General features: G+C 55.8%; 2 protein-coding genes across 7 annotated transcripts in view; both read right to left on the bottom strand.

Moving 5' to 3' along the window:
* Nucleotides 1-1,249: 1,249 nt before the first annotated feature.
* Nucleotides 1,250-3,815, bottom strand: MRPS24 (mitochondrial ribosomal protein S24). Its single transcript, XM_004739485.3, has 4 exons — nt 3,669-3,815; nt 3,517-3,585; nt 3,093-3,204; nt 1,250-1,681 (listed from the first exon to the last, which is right to left on the bottom strand). The coding sequence occupies exons 1-4, from the start codon at nt 3,705-3,707 to the stop codon at nt 1,398-1,400; spliced, it is 504 nt and encodes a 167-aa protein (XP_004739542.1). The 5' UTR covers nt 3,708-3,815; the 3' UTR covers nt 1,250-1,397.
* A 5,823-nt stretch (nt 3,816-9,638) lies between these two features.
* Nucleotides 9,639-17,093, bottom strand: part of LOC101688693 (up-regulator of cell proliferation) — a 57,339-nt gene continuing 49,884 nt past the window's right edge. For all 6 annotated transcript variants that reach the window (XM_045089630.1, XM_045089632.1, XM_045089631.1 and 3 more), the window contains 3 exons: nt 14,414-14,446; nt 14,181-14,219; nt 9,639-12,775 (listed from right to left, as the gene is read on the bottom strand). In XM_045089630.1, the coding sequence (XP_044945565.1) occupies nt 10,206-12,775; nt 14,181-14,219; nt 14,414-14,446 (2,642 nt within the window). In that variant the 3' untranslated portion in view covers nt 9,639-10,205. The remainder of the gene's footprint in view (nt 12,776-14,180; nt 14,220-14,413; nt 14,447-17,093) is intronic.

Here is a 17,093-nt window from a genome sequence, read left to right as displayed (position 1 = left end):
AGCCATGCCTTGGGCTCCCTGCGTAAGCGGGAAGCCTGCTTCTCCCTCTGCTGCCACTGCCCCTCTTGTGTTCCCTTTCACTGCGACTGTCAAATAAACAAATGAAATCTTAGAGTAGGCTCAGATCTGTGTGGGGGACAGAGTCTGGGTGACAGTTGGGTTTAAGGGTCAAGGTCAGAGTCTGGTTTATCAGTAAGAGAAGATCAGGGCTAGGGTCAAATTTAAAGGACTGTCAGTTTTATGGACAAAGTCATGATAAGACTTTGGCGGAGGATCATGGTCAATGTTAGAATTAGGTTGTCACCATCGTGATACGGGTCAGACAGCATGAGGGTATTTCCAGAGTAAAGTTCTAAGTGAAAGTCAGGGTTACATGAGGAATGTAGTCAGTCAGACATGATCCAGGGAGGGTCCAGGGGAGACAGTCAGGTAAGGGTGAGGACAAGGGAAGATCAAGCTGTGGGCAGAAATCGGGACAGCATGTCTGTTAGAGTGAGGGTAAAGCTTAGGGTAGAATCAGGGTAGTAAGTCAAGGTCAGGGCTGGAATTAGAGTGTGTGAGGTTGAGGTTCAGGGTTAAGTCTAACAGGGTCACGGTCAGTGTCACAGTGAAGTTGGCCACCAATCCCTGCCCCACTGCCCAGCACCACATGCAGCTTTTACAAACACCACCTCCTGAAACGCTCTCCCACCGAGCTGTGGGTCTACCTCCCTCACCTGCCTGGAATCCTCAGCCCTGCCTGACCCTCCCTGTCCACCTCCATGGGGACTTAAGTGTCATGAAGGCAGGGGTCTCGGAACAGTGTTTCGTACATGGACGGACTCCAAGCCCTCAGAACGGGGGGCACAGGGCAGGTGCTTCACTGAAGCTTTTAATAAGCGATGAGTGTCCATAAAGGTATTTTATTTCTGGAGGGAAAAGTGCATCTGGCTATAAACTGTCCACAGTAGTTCTCTCTGTGGAAGAATTACAAAAAACATCATGGTTCATTTGACGCATGTCCATGCTGTTTAAAATTTCTTAAAATTAATGTTGATTATTTTATAATCACTAAAAATGGATTTTTCCACTTTGAGAGAAAAAGAGCTCCAGGTAAAGTTCCTGGTAAAGTGACAAGACACTCACTGCACCATAGCTATTACCCAAGCCTCAAACAACTGGCAGCCTTTGGGAAGCCCTGGAGCACCCTCAAAGGAACCCTGCCCTAGCGCTCTTCTCTAAGGAGGGAAGATAAACGAAGAGGCAAGACAACACGGAAGGTCCATTTATTCAATAGCAGCTTCGGAAAGGAATCCTCCAGACAGTGAGGGGATGTACTTCCCCGTCTTTGCTTCACTCCTCTCCCACACGCCTCTGTCCTTCGCAGGCTGGAGCCTGATGCAGACAAGGTGACTGTCTTAGATGTACTTATACACCACCTTGGAGGGCACAGTCTGGAGGTGCAGACGGACGGGACATTTGTAAAAGTGGGACAGCAGAGTCTCACTGTAGCCGACCAGGAAGTAGAACTTGTGTGCAGGCAGCTGCCTCAGGACCAGGGCACAGATCTCCAGCTGGTTAGCCCGGCGCTTCAGGACCAGCTGGTCGGCCAGGCACCCTGGGAAGGTGCCCAGCATGAACTTCCGGAGGAAAACATCCTCCACCGTTCGCTCTGCAGCGTGGTCCTCCCCATCCAGGTTACCTGAAAGGAGAAGGGACGTCGAAGACTCAGCAGAAACTCCAGGAGCCTGTTACTCAATTCCACCCCAACCCTGGCTTCTCTCTTCTTCTACAAGTGGAATAAAAGGAATACACTGTAAAGTTCAAAATACACAGCACTTGAGTGGCTCAGTTGGTTGAGTGACTTCCTTTGGCTCAGGTCGTGATCCCGGGGTCCTGGGAACGAGTCCCGCATCAGGCTCTGCTCAGCAGGAGCCTGCTTCTCCCTCTCTCTCTACTGCTCCTCCCCCTGCTTGTGCTCTCCCTCTCGCTGTCAAATAAACAAAAAAAATCTTTAAATAAATAAATAAAGTTCAAATACATTATTTCACTGCATTCCAAATCCTGTGAAGTCGGTATTATCATAGTTACCCTGATTTTAGGGAAGGGAAGACTGAGGCCTTAGCAGGGCATAAAATTCGTATGACCCTTTCCTGTCTAGCCCCTTCCCACTCTTTCTGGGCCATTTATAGAAGCACTGACCACCCCTTGGCCCAGAGAGATGAGGCCACCAGCTACTTCTGAGACTGGGGACATGAGCTCTGTCACCAGCCAGGGCCATGGCCTCAGCCAGCGGATTCTCAGTGCAGACCCTGAAACCCCCCTCCACCTGCTGCAGTATGCCTCTGGAGTCTCCACACCCAGCCCCGGACCCTAGAACCAGAACCTGGAAAGGGTGGGGGACAGGAATCCATTATTTTGAGTTCTCTAGACAGACAGATCTCAAAACGCCCAAGCTGAGAAGCCTCATACTGGACGAAAGACAGCCAATTCCCATTAGTTCCCGGTAGTTCTGTTCTATGAAGTCAGCACGAGCAAAGAGTTAGGAACACTGAACCCTCGCTCCTAGGGGACTCAAGGGGTTAGGTTTCTGCTCGCCCTGGACTAAGACAGTTTGGTCAACACATCAGTATATAACCTTGTTTCCTGCGTGTTTCTGCGTAAAGACCCCTGTTTAATACACATCAGGGCTTAACCATGAACTCTCGGCCCACGGCATTAGACCCCGCGGGGAAGGAAGCTTATTAACATGTGTATCTTCTCCCCAACGGAGGTCACACCTTTCCTGTGCGTCCCACGTCAGCAGCAGGCTCCATTAAGGCAGAGAAATCATGACAAGAGCACAAACTGCAGACGAGCGGCACTAATGCGCCTCGGAGAGACACCTACTCACAGCCCGGACAGAAACGAGAAGCAGTGCCCTAGGGGGGAGGCACGTGTGGGCGGCGGCTCCGCCCTGGTCGCGTGCTGATGCGGGAATATGAAATCTGAGAATGAAAACCTCTAAATGAGCAAGAGTTGAACCGGGCCTCTCGCCCGTGTTTGCCGGATGTCTCTGCGACGCCACGACCCAGAACTTCATCCGCGAGGCTCCCAGCACCGCGACCCCTCACCTGTGTGCAGCGACAGCCAGCCCTTGCGGTGGGCTATGTAGTGCGGCGCGTGCGCCTCCTCGTAGGTCACCGGCTTGTCCCCCTTGCCCACTCTGACTCGGGCCGCCCGGTTCTAGGAGGACAGACGGGCCGTGATGCTACGCGCCCACCGACCCAAGCTGCGGTGCGCCCTCCGACCTCTGCGCCCCCGGCCCTCGGTTTCCCGCCCTCAGGCCCCTCCGCTGCCGGGCCCTCGGGTCCCGCGCCCCTCCGTCCCTGGGTTCCCCGACCCCCGGGCCCCCAACCCCAGAGCCCCGGCCGCCCGACCCAGGACCTCCGGACCCTCCGCCCCCAGACCCCCGGCCGCCCGACCCTCCGCCCCCAGGCCCCCCAGCCCCGGCCGCCCGACCCCAGGCCCCCCGCCCCCAGGTCCCGTCGCGCTTACCTTGGCGCAAACAGCAGACGTGTGCAGGGCGCGCGAGAAGCACGGCAGCTCTCGGCTCCAGGACAGCACCTGCGGGAGGAGGGGACGTGAGAAGGGCACTGAGGCCCCCACCGCAGACCGCAGGCCCCCGGCAGCGTCGCCCGCTCACTCACCCGGGGCCCGAGGACCCGGCAGGACACGGCCGCCGCCATCTTGGGCCCGGCGCCGCGCGCCGGAAGTACGTACCGCGGCGCCGCGAGGGGAAACGAGGCGGGGCGGCCTCGGGGCAAAGGTCAACCCCCAGGATACCCCGGCGGCGGATTAGACGAAATCAGAACCGGCGCAGGTGCGCTGGGCGCTTACGGGGGTGGGGCCGAGGAGGGGTGGGGCCTCCAGGCCGGGGCAGAGCCTCCGTCGGGAGGAGGCCTCTCAACCCCGCGAGGCATCGGCGGGCGGAGTGTCAGTCGGAGCGGGTCCGCAGTGGGCGGGAGTCTGGAGTGGGTGGGCGGGGGTCTCCGGTGGGTGGGCGGGGCTTGCCTGCTGGGGCGGGTCCGTGGGCTCAGTGGGTAGAGGTAGTGCAGTGCACGTCCAGGCGGTGCAGGCAGCGGGTCCTTCCCGCCCCCCCGCAGCGCAGCGGGGCCCCCAGCTGTGCACGTCTCCACCTGCCACGGTTGGGGTGTGTGGTGGTTCACGTCCGGGATGCAGGTGGTGCAGAGATGAAGTCTCGCTGTCTGGGAGCTCGCAGCGACGGAGACAGCGGATCAGCGTGGGTTCCGTGCGCCCGCTGAGCTCCACCCCGGACCCGGACCCTCGGTGCTCAGCTGCGAGCGGACCGCGTTCCCACCATCTAGAAAGCGGGCTGCTGAGTTCTGCCTCAAAATAAGTCTTTAAGAAGGAAAGAAAACAAACGAACCTGGTTTTTTTGTTTTTAATTTTATTTGTTTATTTGACAGAGATCACAAGTAGGCAGAGAAGCAGGCAGAGAGAGACGCGGGGGAGGGCGGGGGGGCGGGGAAGCAGGCTCCCTGCTGAGCAGAGACGCCAATGCGGGGCTGGATCCCAGGACCCTGAGATCGTGACCTGAGCCAAGGCAGAGGCTTAACCCACTGAAACCCCCAGGCGCCCCAGAACCTGGCTTTTATCCACAAAGAAGAAATTCGTTTGGTTAAAATTTCATCCAGTTCTTTGAGGATGCCTTAGGCAGAGAAATAGTTCATTTCCCATGGGACCATACCCTAGTGTCTGGTCATTAGGGAAGGAAATTTTTAAGTAAGAGAAAGGGCTGGATGATAGGGAAATTCATACTCAAACCAAACTTGTCGTAGTCATCGGTATCCAGTAATTATTGTCGGAGGGAAAAGTACCAGCCCTGGGTATCTTACTTCACAGCTCATCACAGAAACAGAAAAAGCATGGACTCTGGAGTCGGCCCCAGGTGTCACAGTCTTTGGACAACTGAGCCTCAGCTCCATAATCGATAAGATGGGTTTATTAGTTCTGCTAGCTCTAGGGCTGTTCAGATAAATAGCTCTCATCGCTGTGTTCAGCTGAATGATACGGAATTGCCAAGGCTGGGCTGGTTTTGACCTACATCATCTACCCTAACACTGCTTGCAAAGTCTGTGCTGCCGGTGGTAGGGAGGACTGGATTGTCATCTATGTGGAGGGGAAGTGGGGGGGTGCTGGTGAGTTGCCCAAGGTCCCAGGGAGCAGGAGGCGGGTGCAGAGAGGGACCAAGACACGGATCCTGACTGCAGGCCACTGTATTTTCCATGGTCAAGATTCCTCTGACCACTGGAAGCTAGGTCCTCAGAAAATCCTTAATAAAGGGACAGCATCCTTCATGCCGTAAGACATATTCCTAATACTAAGAATGTTTTACTTCCAAATGTTTATGGTCTCCAACTGTTCTGCATATCAGATAAGGGGACAGAAGGAGTGTGAGATCACAATAGTTTCCAAATGTAAGAACTCTCAACTTTTCCCAAAGGACCCTTTAAAACTGATAGTATTTTCTCTTTTTAAAGGTTCCCTAAAGTTTGATAATTTCATAATTTGATAAGTTTTCTAAGATAAGTGGTGAGGAATATGGGAGCTGGTATATGAATTACAGCTTCCGGCCAAGTGACTGGACCTTCCCAGGCTTGTTTTTCTAATCTGTAAGATGGGAACAATGACAGTTGTTGTGAAAATTACATTGTAAAATGCAGAGCAGAGTGAGCAGCTAATAAATGTGTCTTTAAAAAGAATAAAGCCAGGAGCGCCCGGCTGCCCAGTCAGACTCTTGATCTCAGGATGGTGAGCTTGAGTCCCAAGTTGGGTTTAGAGTTTAAAAAAACAAAACAAAACAAACCTGCCTGTCATGCCTGACATGCACCTCCTCTTGGAGAGATATAAGAACTCACAGGACCCCTCAAGAGAGCAAGGAAGAACCTCTCATTCCAGCAAAGGTGACTCAACTTCTGTTGGAGCCCCAGGAGGCATGGCCTCGCGAGCAGATCTACCCTCAACGCTTTGGTAAATGCCACCAGCAGATTTGGGTTTGTCTTCATTCCTGTCTCTCTCCCTTAGGTCTGAGGTGTCTCCAGGGAAATCCAGACAGCCCTAGGTCTTTCGAGTGGCTAACAGCCTGCTAACCTAACTCTCTTTCTGCCCTGCCTTGTTGCAAAAGGGGTTCCAGCTGGTGCCTTTGTGATGAGGGGTGGGGGAGCGGAGGTTGCATGTAAGTGTGTTTGCGGTGATTAAAATAAAGGAAAAATCGTTTCTTAAACATTAGTATGGATTGTTAGGTTGTTTTAAACCACAGTGGAAACAGTTTAATGGGATGTTTCATTTTTCTGTCATTTCCATTTGTTCATGATTTTGTTTGCTTGGCCAGAGAAGGAGACAGAGAAAGCAAGAATGGGGGAGGGAGCAGCAGAGGCAGAGGGAGAAGCAGGCTCCCTGCTGAGCAAGGAACCGGGATGCAGGGCCCCATCCCAGGATCCTGAGATCAGGACCTGAGCCCAGGGCAGACGCTTCACCGACTGAGCCCCCAGGCAGCCCTGTTAGTGTATGATGCGCTTTGCTTCTCCCCTCAACTCTGTAAAGGAGGCAGTTTTGCAGAACAAAAAATGGAGGCTCAGCAAGTCACCTGGAGTCACAGAACTAGCCAGTGGTAGCAAGCCTCCTTGTTCCAAAGCATGTTCCTTGTCCGGGGACCCCCTGTGTCTCAGGGTGAGCATTTAGAACCTTGTGGGATGGGGGAATAGCCTGGGTTTCTGGAGGTGGATGCAAAAAGCTAAGGACTGGCTTAGCGACGGAGCGACCACAGGTTGGAACAAGAGACCCACATGAAGGGCCCACGGGGTTCCCACGCCAGAATGGTGGGAAGATGAGGACACACACCTGTTTCTTCACTGACGAGAGCCTCTTTGCCCTCCATGATAACCAGGAGGAGCTGGAGTTGCCTTCATGCTTGCACGATGCTGGCTTCTGCTCATTTAGAGTCAGAGGGCCCCCACCACAAGGACAGGACTGATGGGTTTACGTGGGCAACTCCCAGAACCTGACTTGTAGCGATCTTTCTTGGGGAGAGGGCTGTTGGCTGCTCCTCACGCCTCTTTTCTACCACTGGTCCTATAAGACTGCGGCAGCTCCACCTCCAAGAGGCCTGGCCTTAGTCCATTACTGCTGCTCTTGGGCCACAAGGCAGAGGAGGGGCCCGCGGGCACGTATGGGCTCGTCTGGACTTCTCGGAGACAGTCCAGTAGGTTCCAGCGCGGCTCCAGGGCGCACCGGTCTCAGATGAAGGAGTGCTGGCCAGGCTGCGGGTGCGACCCTGCGTGAGTCGGACACTGTGGGCCCAGCCGAATTTGCGGAAAGCAGTCCAGCCTGGACTGTGCTGTATTTCCTTGGAACTCACCAGAATCTAGCCTCAGGGAGGGATCCCTTAGCCAGAGAGGGCTGCCTTCCTGTTGGAGGCAGGATTAGCCAAGACAACCTTATTCTCCTAACTCAGAACTGCTGACGTTTTGCATTTCGTGAACCTCTGCTAAATCTGATGCTTCGTACTCCTGGTGATTCATTCTCTCCTGATGACCACAGCCATTCACCAAAAAATCCCAGAGGCTATCAGCTCTATTCAGGGAACTAAGCCAAACCACCAAGAAGTCCAGTTAGAACTGAGTCTTGAATTATCCCTCATTTTTGCACAGGCAGCCAGAGGGATGCCATTCCTGCATTCCCCCGCCCCTGCTCTCCTTCTGCTGAGGCACAGCAAGAAGGGGGAGTTTCAGCAGGTCCAAGCCCGGGTCAGCTCCACTATCGGTGGCCTGGGCCTCTTCCCTCAGTGCCCCCGAGAAGCATCATCAACCCCTGAGGTCTTCAGGCCCAAGGCAGGGCCCTCAGGCCATAGGGAGGGGACGGGCAGGGCAAACTCATGCCGAGGGTTTGGAACCTCAGGGTCTGCTTCAGGCAAGACCTGGGTTTCTGGAAATTGGAATCACAGAGCAACGCTGACTTCAGGGTCTGAAGGAGCCCTCCTGGGACTGACCATCGCCTAAAACAGGGTGAGGGGAACTCCGCGAGGGACGCTCTCCAAGGCACCAGGGCAGCCTCTCCAGTCCCTGCACCCGAGCGGCGGTGGTCTGCTCCCACTCAGTCAGACGGCAAGTCCCCCACTGCCACCCCCACTCTGTCCTGCCAGAGCACCCTCGTGGTCAGATTCTGTTACACCCAGTCTTTAGATGGGTTTGTTTCCAAAAGTTTAAACACTTTCGGCAAATGCTGGATGCAACTTCGCATACAGTGATTTTCCTGATGGTGAGGCAGTTAGTCCCATCCGGGTCCTGCGTCCTTCTGAAAGCGTCAGACTTTTTCCACAGAGGGAGGGAAGAGGCCACACATAATTCTCTGGAGTTCGGTGATTGACCCTCGTCTCCAGGTGACGGACAGAGCCACTAGGGATGACTTGCCTGGTTCAGGTTCAAGAAGAGCTTGCATCAGTTTGTAAGCGAATTGACATTCAACAAGCGTAAGGGAGCTTTCCCCAAACCTTGGGCCCGTGAGAGTCCCAGGCGATGCTCCCATGGTGCTGGAGAAGCAACTGGGTAGCCCCGGCTCTGCGGGAAGGGGGGAAGGCAGGAGAGGCTTTGGTATTTCCAGGTGAACCAACATCTTAAAATCTGTGTGATTTAATGATCCCAAAGAGAGGAGTTTCTGGTGCCCAAGGGTTAGAGATTCTTTCTGTGTCTCAGAAGGAAGGTTTTCCCAGCTTCATCAGTGGAAGGTCAGGGTTTCTGAGCCCCGTACTGCATTCAGCATGCATCTTGTCCGTCCTGAGCCAGGCTCCCAGGACTCAGGAACAACACTCTGAACATCAGGGAAGCAGCAGCTGTGGCGACCCAGGGCTCCAGGAAAGCGGCCCAGGGGCTCACGGCTCAAGAAAGGGCTCCCATCCAGAGGGCTGCCTCGCCGAGTCTGGCAAAGAGGGGACAGGACTATGGAGAGGGTCCTGATCACCATGGAGGGCCGGTTTCCCCAAAGCCACAACATACAGATGGAAGGAGCCCCCAGGTTTCCAGACCTCGCAGAGTTGGGGTTGGGCTCCAGGGACCGCGGGGTGCCCCCCAGGCTCTGTGAGGCCAGCACCGGCCAGGATTCAGTCACAGCATCCAGGGAGGAGCTCGTATGTGGCCAGAGGCCATGGACGCCATCAGGAAGATAGCCTGGCCCTGAAGGGCACGCCATGGGCCAGCTGGGTTTGGCCCGGCAGTTGTAGGGGTCTGGGGGTGAGCCATGGGCCAGACAAAGGCAAGGCTGATGGCCACAGCCTGCCCATCAGCCCCCCCGGCCCCCAGAGGCATATGGGTGGGGGCTTCACTGCTCTAGGCCTCCCTTCTGGTCTGCACGGTGGGATGGCCAAGGCCATGCCCAGTATTACTGTGAAGATGCGGAGTCCTGCTCCCAGGAACACCTGCAGGGCGGTGCTCTGCTTGAAGTGGGGTGGGGGTGGGGCATTTGTGAGACCTTAGCCCCAGGCGTCTGCCATTCCCGACCTTCCGTCCTGCACCCCTCCTTGGACACTGTGATCCTCTTGGAGGAAACAGGAAAATCAACAGAGAGAGGAACCTGCCCGTCACCATCATTTACACATTCATTCATTCCATTCTTTTAACAAACATTTATTAAGTGCCTACAGTGTGCCAGGCCCCTTGCCAGGCCCCAGGGGACAGAGTGGAGTCACACACAGCCCTCCCCTCAAGGAGCTCACAGCCTGGGGGGTGCAGACTCAGGAGCTGGGCAGGAGGGAGTGCTGGGCTGAGTGTGGTGTGTGGTGGAGGTGTAAACAGATGGCTGCAGGGGGACAGTGTAAACAGACGGCCGTGGGGGACAGGGCAGTCGAACTGGCAGGACGGAGTCGCCAAAGGCCTGCCCCCGCTTCCTCGGGACAACGTCTAGGCTGCGCTCCAGGGGCACAGAGAGGGAGCCTGGACACAGAGCACTGCTGCGTCATCCCCCCCACCCCCCCTCCAAGGGCCACTCTGCTCCTGAGAGCACCTCCGACCCAGGCTGTGAGGTCACCTCTTTCCTCAACACTGTGTAGGAAACTCCAGGCTCCCAGCTTCTGCTTCTCTCCCTTCTCGCACAGGTGGGCCGCCAGCCCCGTTCAGGCTCCGGGCACGGCCCCATGAGGACCCCGGCCCTGGAACAGGCCTCCCCCCGGACACTCAGAGCCGCCTGACAAGCTCAATGAGCTGCTGGATGTTTTTGTTGGGGTTGGACAGGCCATTCCGGATGTTCTCCAGAAGGCATCGCTTTAACTCAAAAATGGCCTCACTGTATGCCAGGCTTACTGCGGCCATAGGAGGCACCCCGTGCCACAGGCCTGGGATGTGCCAAATATGCTGCTTTCCGGGGTCACAGAAGGCCAGGCCTGCCAGAGTCCGCATGCTGCCACCCGGTCTCTCCATGTGCACCGAGGCCCTGCCCGCCTCACCGGGTGGATCCAGGAGCGGCCTCCTCTCTCGCGGCCTGGGCCCAGGGGCACACGCATCATGAAGGTTCTGGCACACGAACTGACAGTTGGGCACGCGCCCCGTCTTCTCCAACCTCAGAAATGCATGCACAATGGCTGGCGGTATGTCCCTAGTCTCGGCTAAGCTGACCACGGTGACATTGCTCAGCCCCAGGAGCTGTGTGGCCAGGGAGGCCTCCTGCTCGAACCGCTCCCCAGCCGAGGCCAGGGCCCCGCCAATCAGGCCCCCGGAGTCTATCACCAGGATGTGGTCGCAGCCCAGGTCCTGGCTGAAGCTCTCGGCCACCGAGACGAGCTGCATGAAGGCCCCTCGAGGCCCCCGGCCCCGCCCCGTGGCAAAGCGCAGCCCGAACATGGTGTTGAGCAGTGTGGACTTGCCCGTGCCCGGCAGGCCCAGCGCCGACAGGACCACCAGCCGCGGCCTCCGCTCCAGGCGCGCGTGCAGCTCCCGGAGGAGCCCAGAGACCCAGCGCAGCGGGGTGCTCCGCGCGCTCCCATCTATCAGCTCCACCGGCAGCCCCTTCAGCAGCAGCTCCGAGGCCAAGCCCGGGAAGTGGGCGAAGCGCCTCTGCGCGGCCAGCAGCTTCCCCGCCTCCACCAGGCAGCTCTCCGCCTCGTAAAACTGCCCCATCTCCCGCAGGAAGTGCTCCACGCCCAGGGGCTCGCTGGACTCCGTAGCCCCACAGTGCTTCGGTCTCAGCGCAAGGATGGTCTCCGGTGGCTGCCGCGGCCTCGGCGGGGCCACCCGGGCCAGCCCCCACTCCATCCACCTCAGGAAGTACAGCTTCTCGCCTGGGGCTGGGCCACTGATGCCCGAGATGAACTCCTGCAGGCCCCCGGTGGGCTCGTGCCCGAGCTGCTGCGCCCGCAGCTCCAGCAGCCGCTGCCTCAGCTCCTTGTCCGGGGGGTCCCCGGCCCACTGGGCCCGGCACAGCTCCTTCTCCACCTGGGCCGCCTTCCTCCAGGCGTCGCCCTGCAGCCGTAGCTCATCCCTGCGGTAGGCGTCCGCGTCCTTGACCCTCCGGGTGATGCGTTCCGCCCGGCCGCGCGCCCGCTGGCACTCCTCGCAGTCCTCATCCACGCGCAAGCCAAGCTTGCGCGCCGCGTGCGCCATCTCCTCCACGGACAGCCTCCGGCAGGGGGCCCGCGCCACATGAGCCACGATGGCGCGCACCCTGCGCACGAAGCCAGCGCCATCGGTGCTGCTGACCTTCACCAGCACGTGTGAGTGGTCCATCCTGAGCACCGGGATGAGCCTGTTGAGGAACCGCAGATTGGCGTTGCGCTTCCCGCGGTACGGGCTCAGGATGAAGTAGTACTTCGTGGCCGACCCCTTCATGGAGTACAGCAGCTTGTACTCCTTCTTGCTGATGTTGTCCGTCAAGATGAACACAGCGGAGGACACTTCGGTCAACAGCTTGAACTGCAGCCAGTGAGACCCGATGTCGCCCCGCAGGTTCAGGAAGGCCACGGGCTCCGGGAAAACGTCCAGGTCCTCCCGGCCGCTGGGAAGAAACCAGGAGACCTCCACCAGCCCGTCTGCGATCTCCCGAGGGTTGGTGCCCACGTTCAGATCACGGTGCCAGAAGCAGTCCCGTGGCCTGTGGCCTGGGCCCAGCACAGCGTTGAGGAGCTGGGACTTGGAGTTGCTGCTGACCTCCATGCGCACGAAGGCGACAGCAGGTGCCCGCGACAGGACCGCGCTGTCTTCGCGAAGGCTGCCCACCCCCCGTGGGGGCTGCGCCCACCATGTCCGCACGACACCCCTCAGGGCCCACAGCAGAAACGTGTGGTAGTGGTTCTCCGAGTCAGGCAGGACAAGGGGGAGGGCAAACTGACAGAGGGACATCTTGTGCACGATTTCTTGTTGCAGGAAACTGTCTGAGGACAGCAGAAGGGCACAGAGAAGGTCCAAGGGGTTCACAGGCGTGTCGGGCGTTGGCAGCTCAGAGAAGGAGTAGATGTCGGCGGCGAGGTCGTCGGCCGCGTCCCAGTAGATGATCTCCTCCTCCATCTGGCTCTCCTTCTCTGCGGGCCTGGCATCTGGGGGCGCGTCCAGCACCATGGTGGTGCTCCGGGCTTCGGAGCTGAGAGCCTGCAGCTTCCTGAGGAAATTCCAGGGCAAGTCCCTGGGGGCCTGAGGGGCCCGGTTCTTCATGCTGTCGCTGCTGATCTGCAAGAAGTCCTGGAGGCTGAGCTTGTGGGCCTGGTAGGTGTCCAGGCCCAGAAGCGACAACATCTCCCGCAGCCTGCTCCTCTCCACTGTGGGAAGAACAGAAGATGTCAGCACTCACCCTGTGCGTCGCGCCCCGGCTGGAGGTGGGGAAGGAGACAGCATCCTTCAGAAAGCAGGGTGTGGGTGCCCCGGGCCTGCCTGAGGCCAACAGAGGCAAAAGCAGCCAGACCCGGGAGACGTTAGAAAAGAGAGAGCAGAGGACACCTAGGGGCTGTGTTTAAGGATTGGGAGATGCTGTGAAAAGGTCTACATGCCTGGGTTCTCTTGGAGCCTGTGAGACCAGCTCCACCAGGCTCATTGTAACCGTATGCAGTGTGCAACTGTTCACCCTCATGTGGGATGCCCGCCCCTCCCGTGACCCCGTGGCCTGTCCCTACATCCTAGACCCGGCAGCGGGTTTCCCCACGCTGTCACCAGGAATGTCCCACAGGGGACACGGTCCCTGAGTCACTTGGATTTTCTAGATAATCTTCTCTTCTTTTTTATAAATAAGTTGGGAGGATTTTAAAAGGGAACTGTAAGTTATTATTAAATCCAGTCAGAGAAATCATAGCTACACAACCCTTTAACAAATCGGAAGCCCATCATGTGGTTTTCAGTGTTGCTGTGGCAACGGTTGTGGCAGCCGTGATCGGAGGCCTTCCAGCATCGTCCACACAGTACAAGTTCCTACGGGCACTAGGTTTCGCCCAGGATCCCCGTTCTGGCCATGGTCACACTGCACAGTTAGTATACTCTCCCTGTCGCCTACACGAGTGGTTTAAAATTCAAATCCCATGGAGGTTCAGGATCGTCTCCATTATGAAGCTGCGTGCACACTCCCATAAACCAGAGAGGAGTCGCGGGACGCCCTCCCCCCCACAGCAGGACCCGGCCCTGGGGCACAGGTGCATGAGCAGTGGGGCACAGCCCCCGAGCAGGAGCCAGTGCTGGGCACAGGAGTCTCCTCCCCAAGGGCCCTGCGGGCAGCGCGTGCCACCCGGCGCAGGGCTGCGGAACCTGCTGCAGAGATGGGAGCGGTGCGGGGACACCGGGGGCAGAAGGAAACCCTTCCCGCCACTGCTCCAGTTCCGGGTGTGGCCAGGATGACGGGCGTGGCCTGAATGATGGGTTCCTCCACCTACACAGGGACAGCTGGTTTCGTCCTTTCAGCAGCGGCAGTGACACACGAGGGGAAGAGCCAGACCAAGGAACCTGTCGTGTGCTCCCACCCGGTGAGTGACCCGCGGGGAACAGGCCAGGGCTGCCGAAACCCGCCCGCTCTGGGAATGCATCAAAAATCAGGGTCCTGCATGTGCTCCTGCAAAGACGATAGTCTCCATCTCCTCCCTGGGGGGTCGGGGTGGCGCATGGGGCCAGGGACGAGAGGGAATCTCACAGGGCTGGTCCTCCTGTGACAGGACAGGGAGCAGGAGCGGAGAAAATGCGTACCTGCTGGGAAGTCACTGTCCTGAGCCTCATTTGCACCATCTGAAAAAAGCAAAGGAATATGGCGAGTCAACCAAGTCAGCGCCCGAGGTCAACACAATGAAGGCTAAACTCACAGCTCCTTCTTCTAAGGCAGGAACTTCTCCCAACGGCTCACAATATGCACCCCCCAGTCACGCCCCCCTTCCTGCCCCCGACCCAGCTGGTCCCCGCCCTGCTGCCTCCACAGGACTCACAGTCATCTGCGTCCATGTCTCTCCATTCCAAATCTGCAAGAAAGCACACACACATTGATTTTGTCAACAAGCTAAGACCTCTCTTCCTAAAGTCTCAAGTTTACTTTTAGTGTGGGGACTGGCTTCAGTTCTTCCTACAAAAATTTCTGTTTTCCAAACCCAAACACAATACAGAGTAGCGACAGCTACATGCAGGACAGCAATTTTCTCCAGAACATACTCCTGTAAGAATTTACTGAAGTTTCTGAAAATAAGATATAAATAAGTTCATGACACTTACGTTGATTAATCTTGGATTTTTAGAAACTATTTAAAACATAAGTCAATGTAAATTCCTTGGTTCAGTTTCAAAATTAAAACATAATTTTTACTTTTTTAAAAAATTACTTATTTATTTATTTGAGGGCAGAGAGCTAGCGAGCACAGGGAGGCACAGAGGGAGGGGGACAAGCAAGACTCTGTGCTGAGCGTGGGGCCCAACATGGGTTTTGATTCCAGGACCCTGAGATCATGACCTGAGCTGACACAAAGAGTTGGATGCTCGGCTGACCAAGCCACCCAGCTGCCCCATTGTGCACTTTTATATTGTTCTGACTTCTGATCCAAGTAAAACTATCATCTAATCCAAAATGAAAATTACATTTTTAAAGCTTATGAATCGAGAAAAGATTCTGATATTTTCAGATTAATTCCTCTCATGATTTCCATATAGTCAGGCAGATAAACAGATGTTTCAAACAGTCTCCTTTGACGGGGTCTCTGGAGACCAACAGGAGGAACAAGGGAGAGAAACAGGAAATCACAAGAGATGATTCACACACATCAAACTGCAACATCGAGCAATAAAAGATTATTTTATCTAAAGTGCAGAAAAGACATCAGAAGAATTTTTTCAAGGAATTCAAAATGCCCTCCAAGAAAATACAGCAGTTAAAGGAGGGGACAAGACAGGGAGAAAAGCCCAAAACGGGCTGCAGGGAACCCTGAGAGCAGCTGTGAGCAGGGGTCAGGGAGTAAACCTCAGACCCACGGAGGTCGAGGCCTGGCCTCGTTAGGGATGGGACACAGCCCTGATGGGACCGGACAGATTACAGATAATGGCAAGGAGGCCCGTGGCCAGAGGTTCCGCCTCTTGAACTGCAGGAATCACCTAGGGGCGGGAGAGCATCGTGGTCCATGGGCAGAGACGGCTGGGAGCCTGGGTTGGCACCGGTGGGCAGCAGAGGACACAGCAGGATTTCAGGTGGGTCTCACTCCACGTGACAGTGGCCATGCAGCGGGGTGAGTGGTGGGGGGACCGTGGGGGGACTGTGGCTTGCAGGTGCTCACTGCCCATGCAAACACCACCTCCAGAGAAATGTTCATTCAGGTACTTTGCCCATTTGTAAATCACATTGGTTTCGTGGCAGGCTTTCAGGAGCTCTCTGGATACTCTGGATATTAATCCCTCGTCAGACACATGGTTGGCAAACACTGTGTCCCATTCTGCAGGTGCCCTTTCTGTGCCATGGAGAGTGCCCTCTGTGGCCAAAATGTTTACCTTCCACATGGTCCCGTTTGTCCCATTCTGTTCTTGTGGACTTCTCTGAGGCATCACCTCCCGGAAGTCACCGCGTGTCCAAATGCGTGAAGCTTCTGTCCGGTGTGTTCTTCCAAGTGTTTTGTTGTTTTAGGGCTTATATTTACGATGACTCTGATCCATTTTTGCCTTAACTCTTGTCCATAGTGTTGGGTAAGGGTTTGACTTCAATATTTCACATGTGAACATCCAGCTTTCCCAACACTATGTGCTGAAAAAACCGTCCTGTACCTGGTGAGTGTTCTTGGCGCTCTGGTCCAAAATCACTTGACCACACACCTGAGGGTCAGTTTCTGGACTATTTCACAGGTCTGGATGCGTGTCTGGATGCCAGCACCACACTGTTTTGACCACTGTCGCTCTGCAGTAGGCTTTGATGGCAGGAGCGGTAAGTCCTCTGGTTCAGTACATGCTGCCGAAGCAAGCATGAGTTCCGTTTCGTTTCTCCTTCCTTAAGACTGTCTTGGCTCTTCGCCAGCCCTTAAGATTCCATGTGAAGGATGGGCTTTTCCTTTTCTGCAAAATGTCACTGGCTTGTTGACAGGCACTGCAATCAGTCTGCACATCACGTTGGGTGTCACTGACATGGGACAGTTGGGTGTCCCATCCATGAACATGGGATGTGTTTCCATTTGCTTTTGTTTATTTTAATTTCTGGCAGCAACCTTCTGTACTTTCATCGTATGAGTCTTTCTGCTCCTTGATTAATTCCTAAGTGTTTTATTCTTTTTGATGCTACTGGAAGTGGGACGTTTTTTGTGATTTCCTCTTCAGTGTCTATAGAAATGTAACTGATTTTTGTGTGTTGGCTTTGTATCCTCCCTTGGCTGAATTTAATTATTAGCTTTAACAGATTTTTGTGAAATCTTTGGGACTTTCTACACAAGATGACATCACCTGCCAACAGAGATCATTTCAACTCTTCCTTTCTAGTTCAGATGACTTTTATTGATTCTTCTTCCCCAGCTGCTCTGCCTGGGGCTTCCTGTATGAGGCTGGATGGGAGCAGTGATGGCGGCCTCCCTCTCTCATTCCTGATCTTAGAGGAAAAGCTCAGTCTCACACTGCTGGGGGTTGTCCATGTGTGGTTTTATCATGTGG

This window comes from Mustela putorius, unplaced genomic scaffold (assembly GCF_011764305.1).
Source record: "Mustela putorius furo isolate JIRA1106 unplaced genomic scaffold, ASM1176430v1.1 tig00003845_pilon_pilon_pilon, whole genome shotgun sequence".
NCBI lineage: Eukaryota > Metazoa > Chordata > Mammalia > Carnivora > Mustelidae > Mustela > Mustela putorius.
The sequence above is the reverse complement of the archived record's forward strand: the minus strand, read 5'-3'. Positions and strand labels throughout refer to the sequence as shown.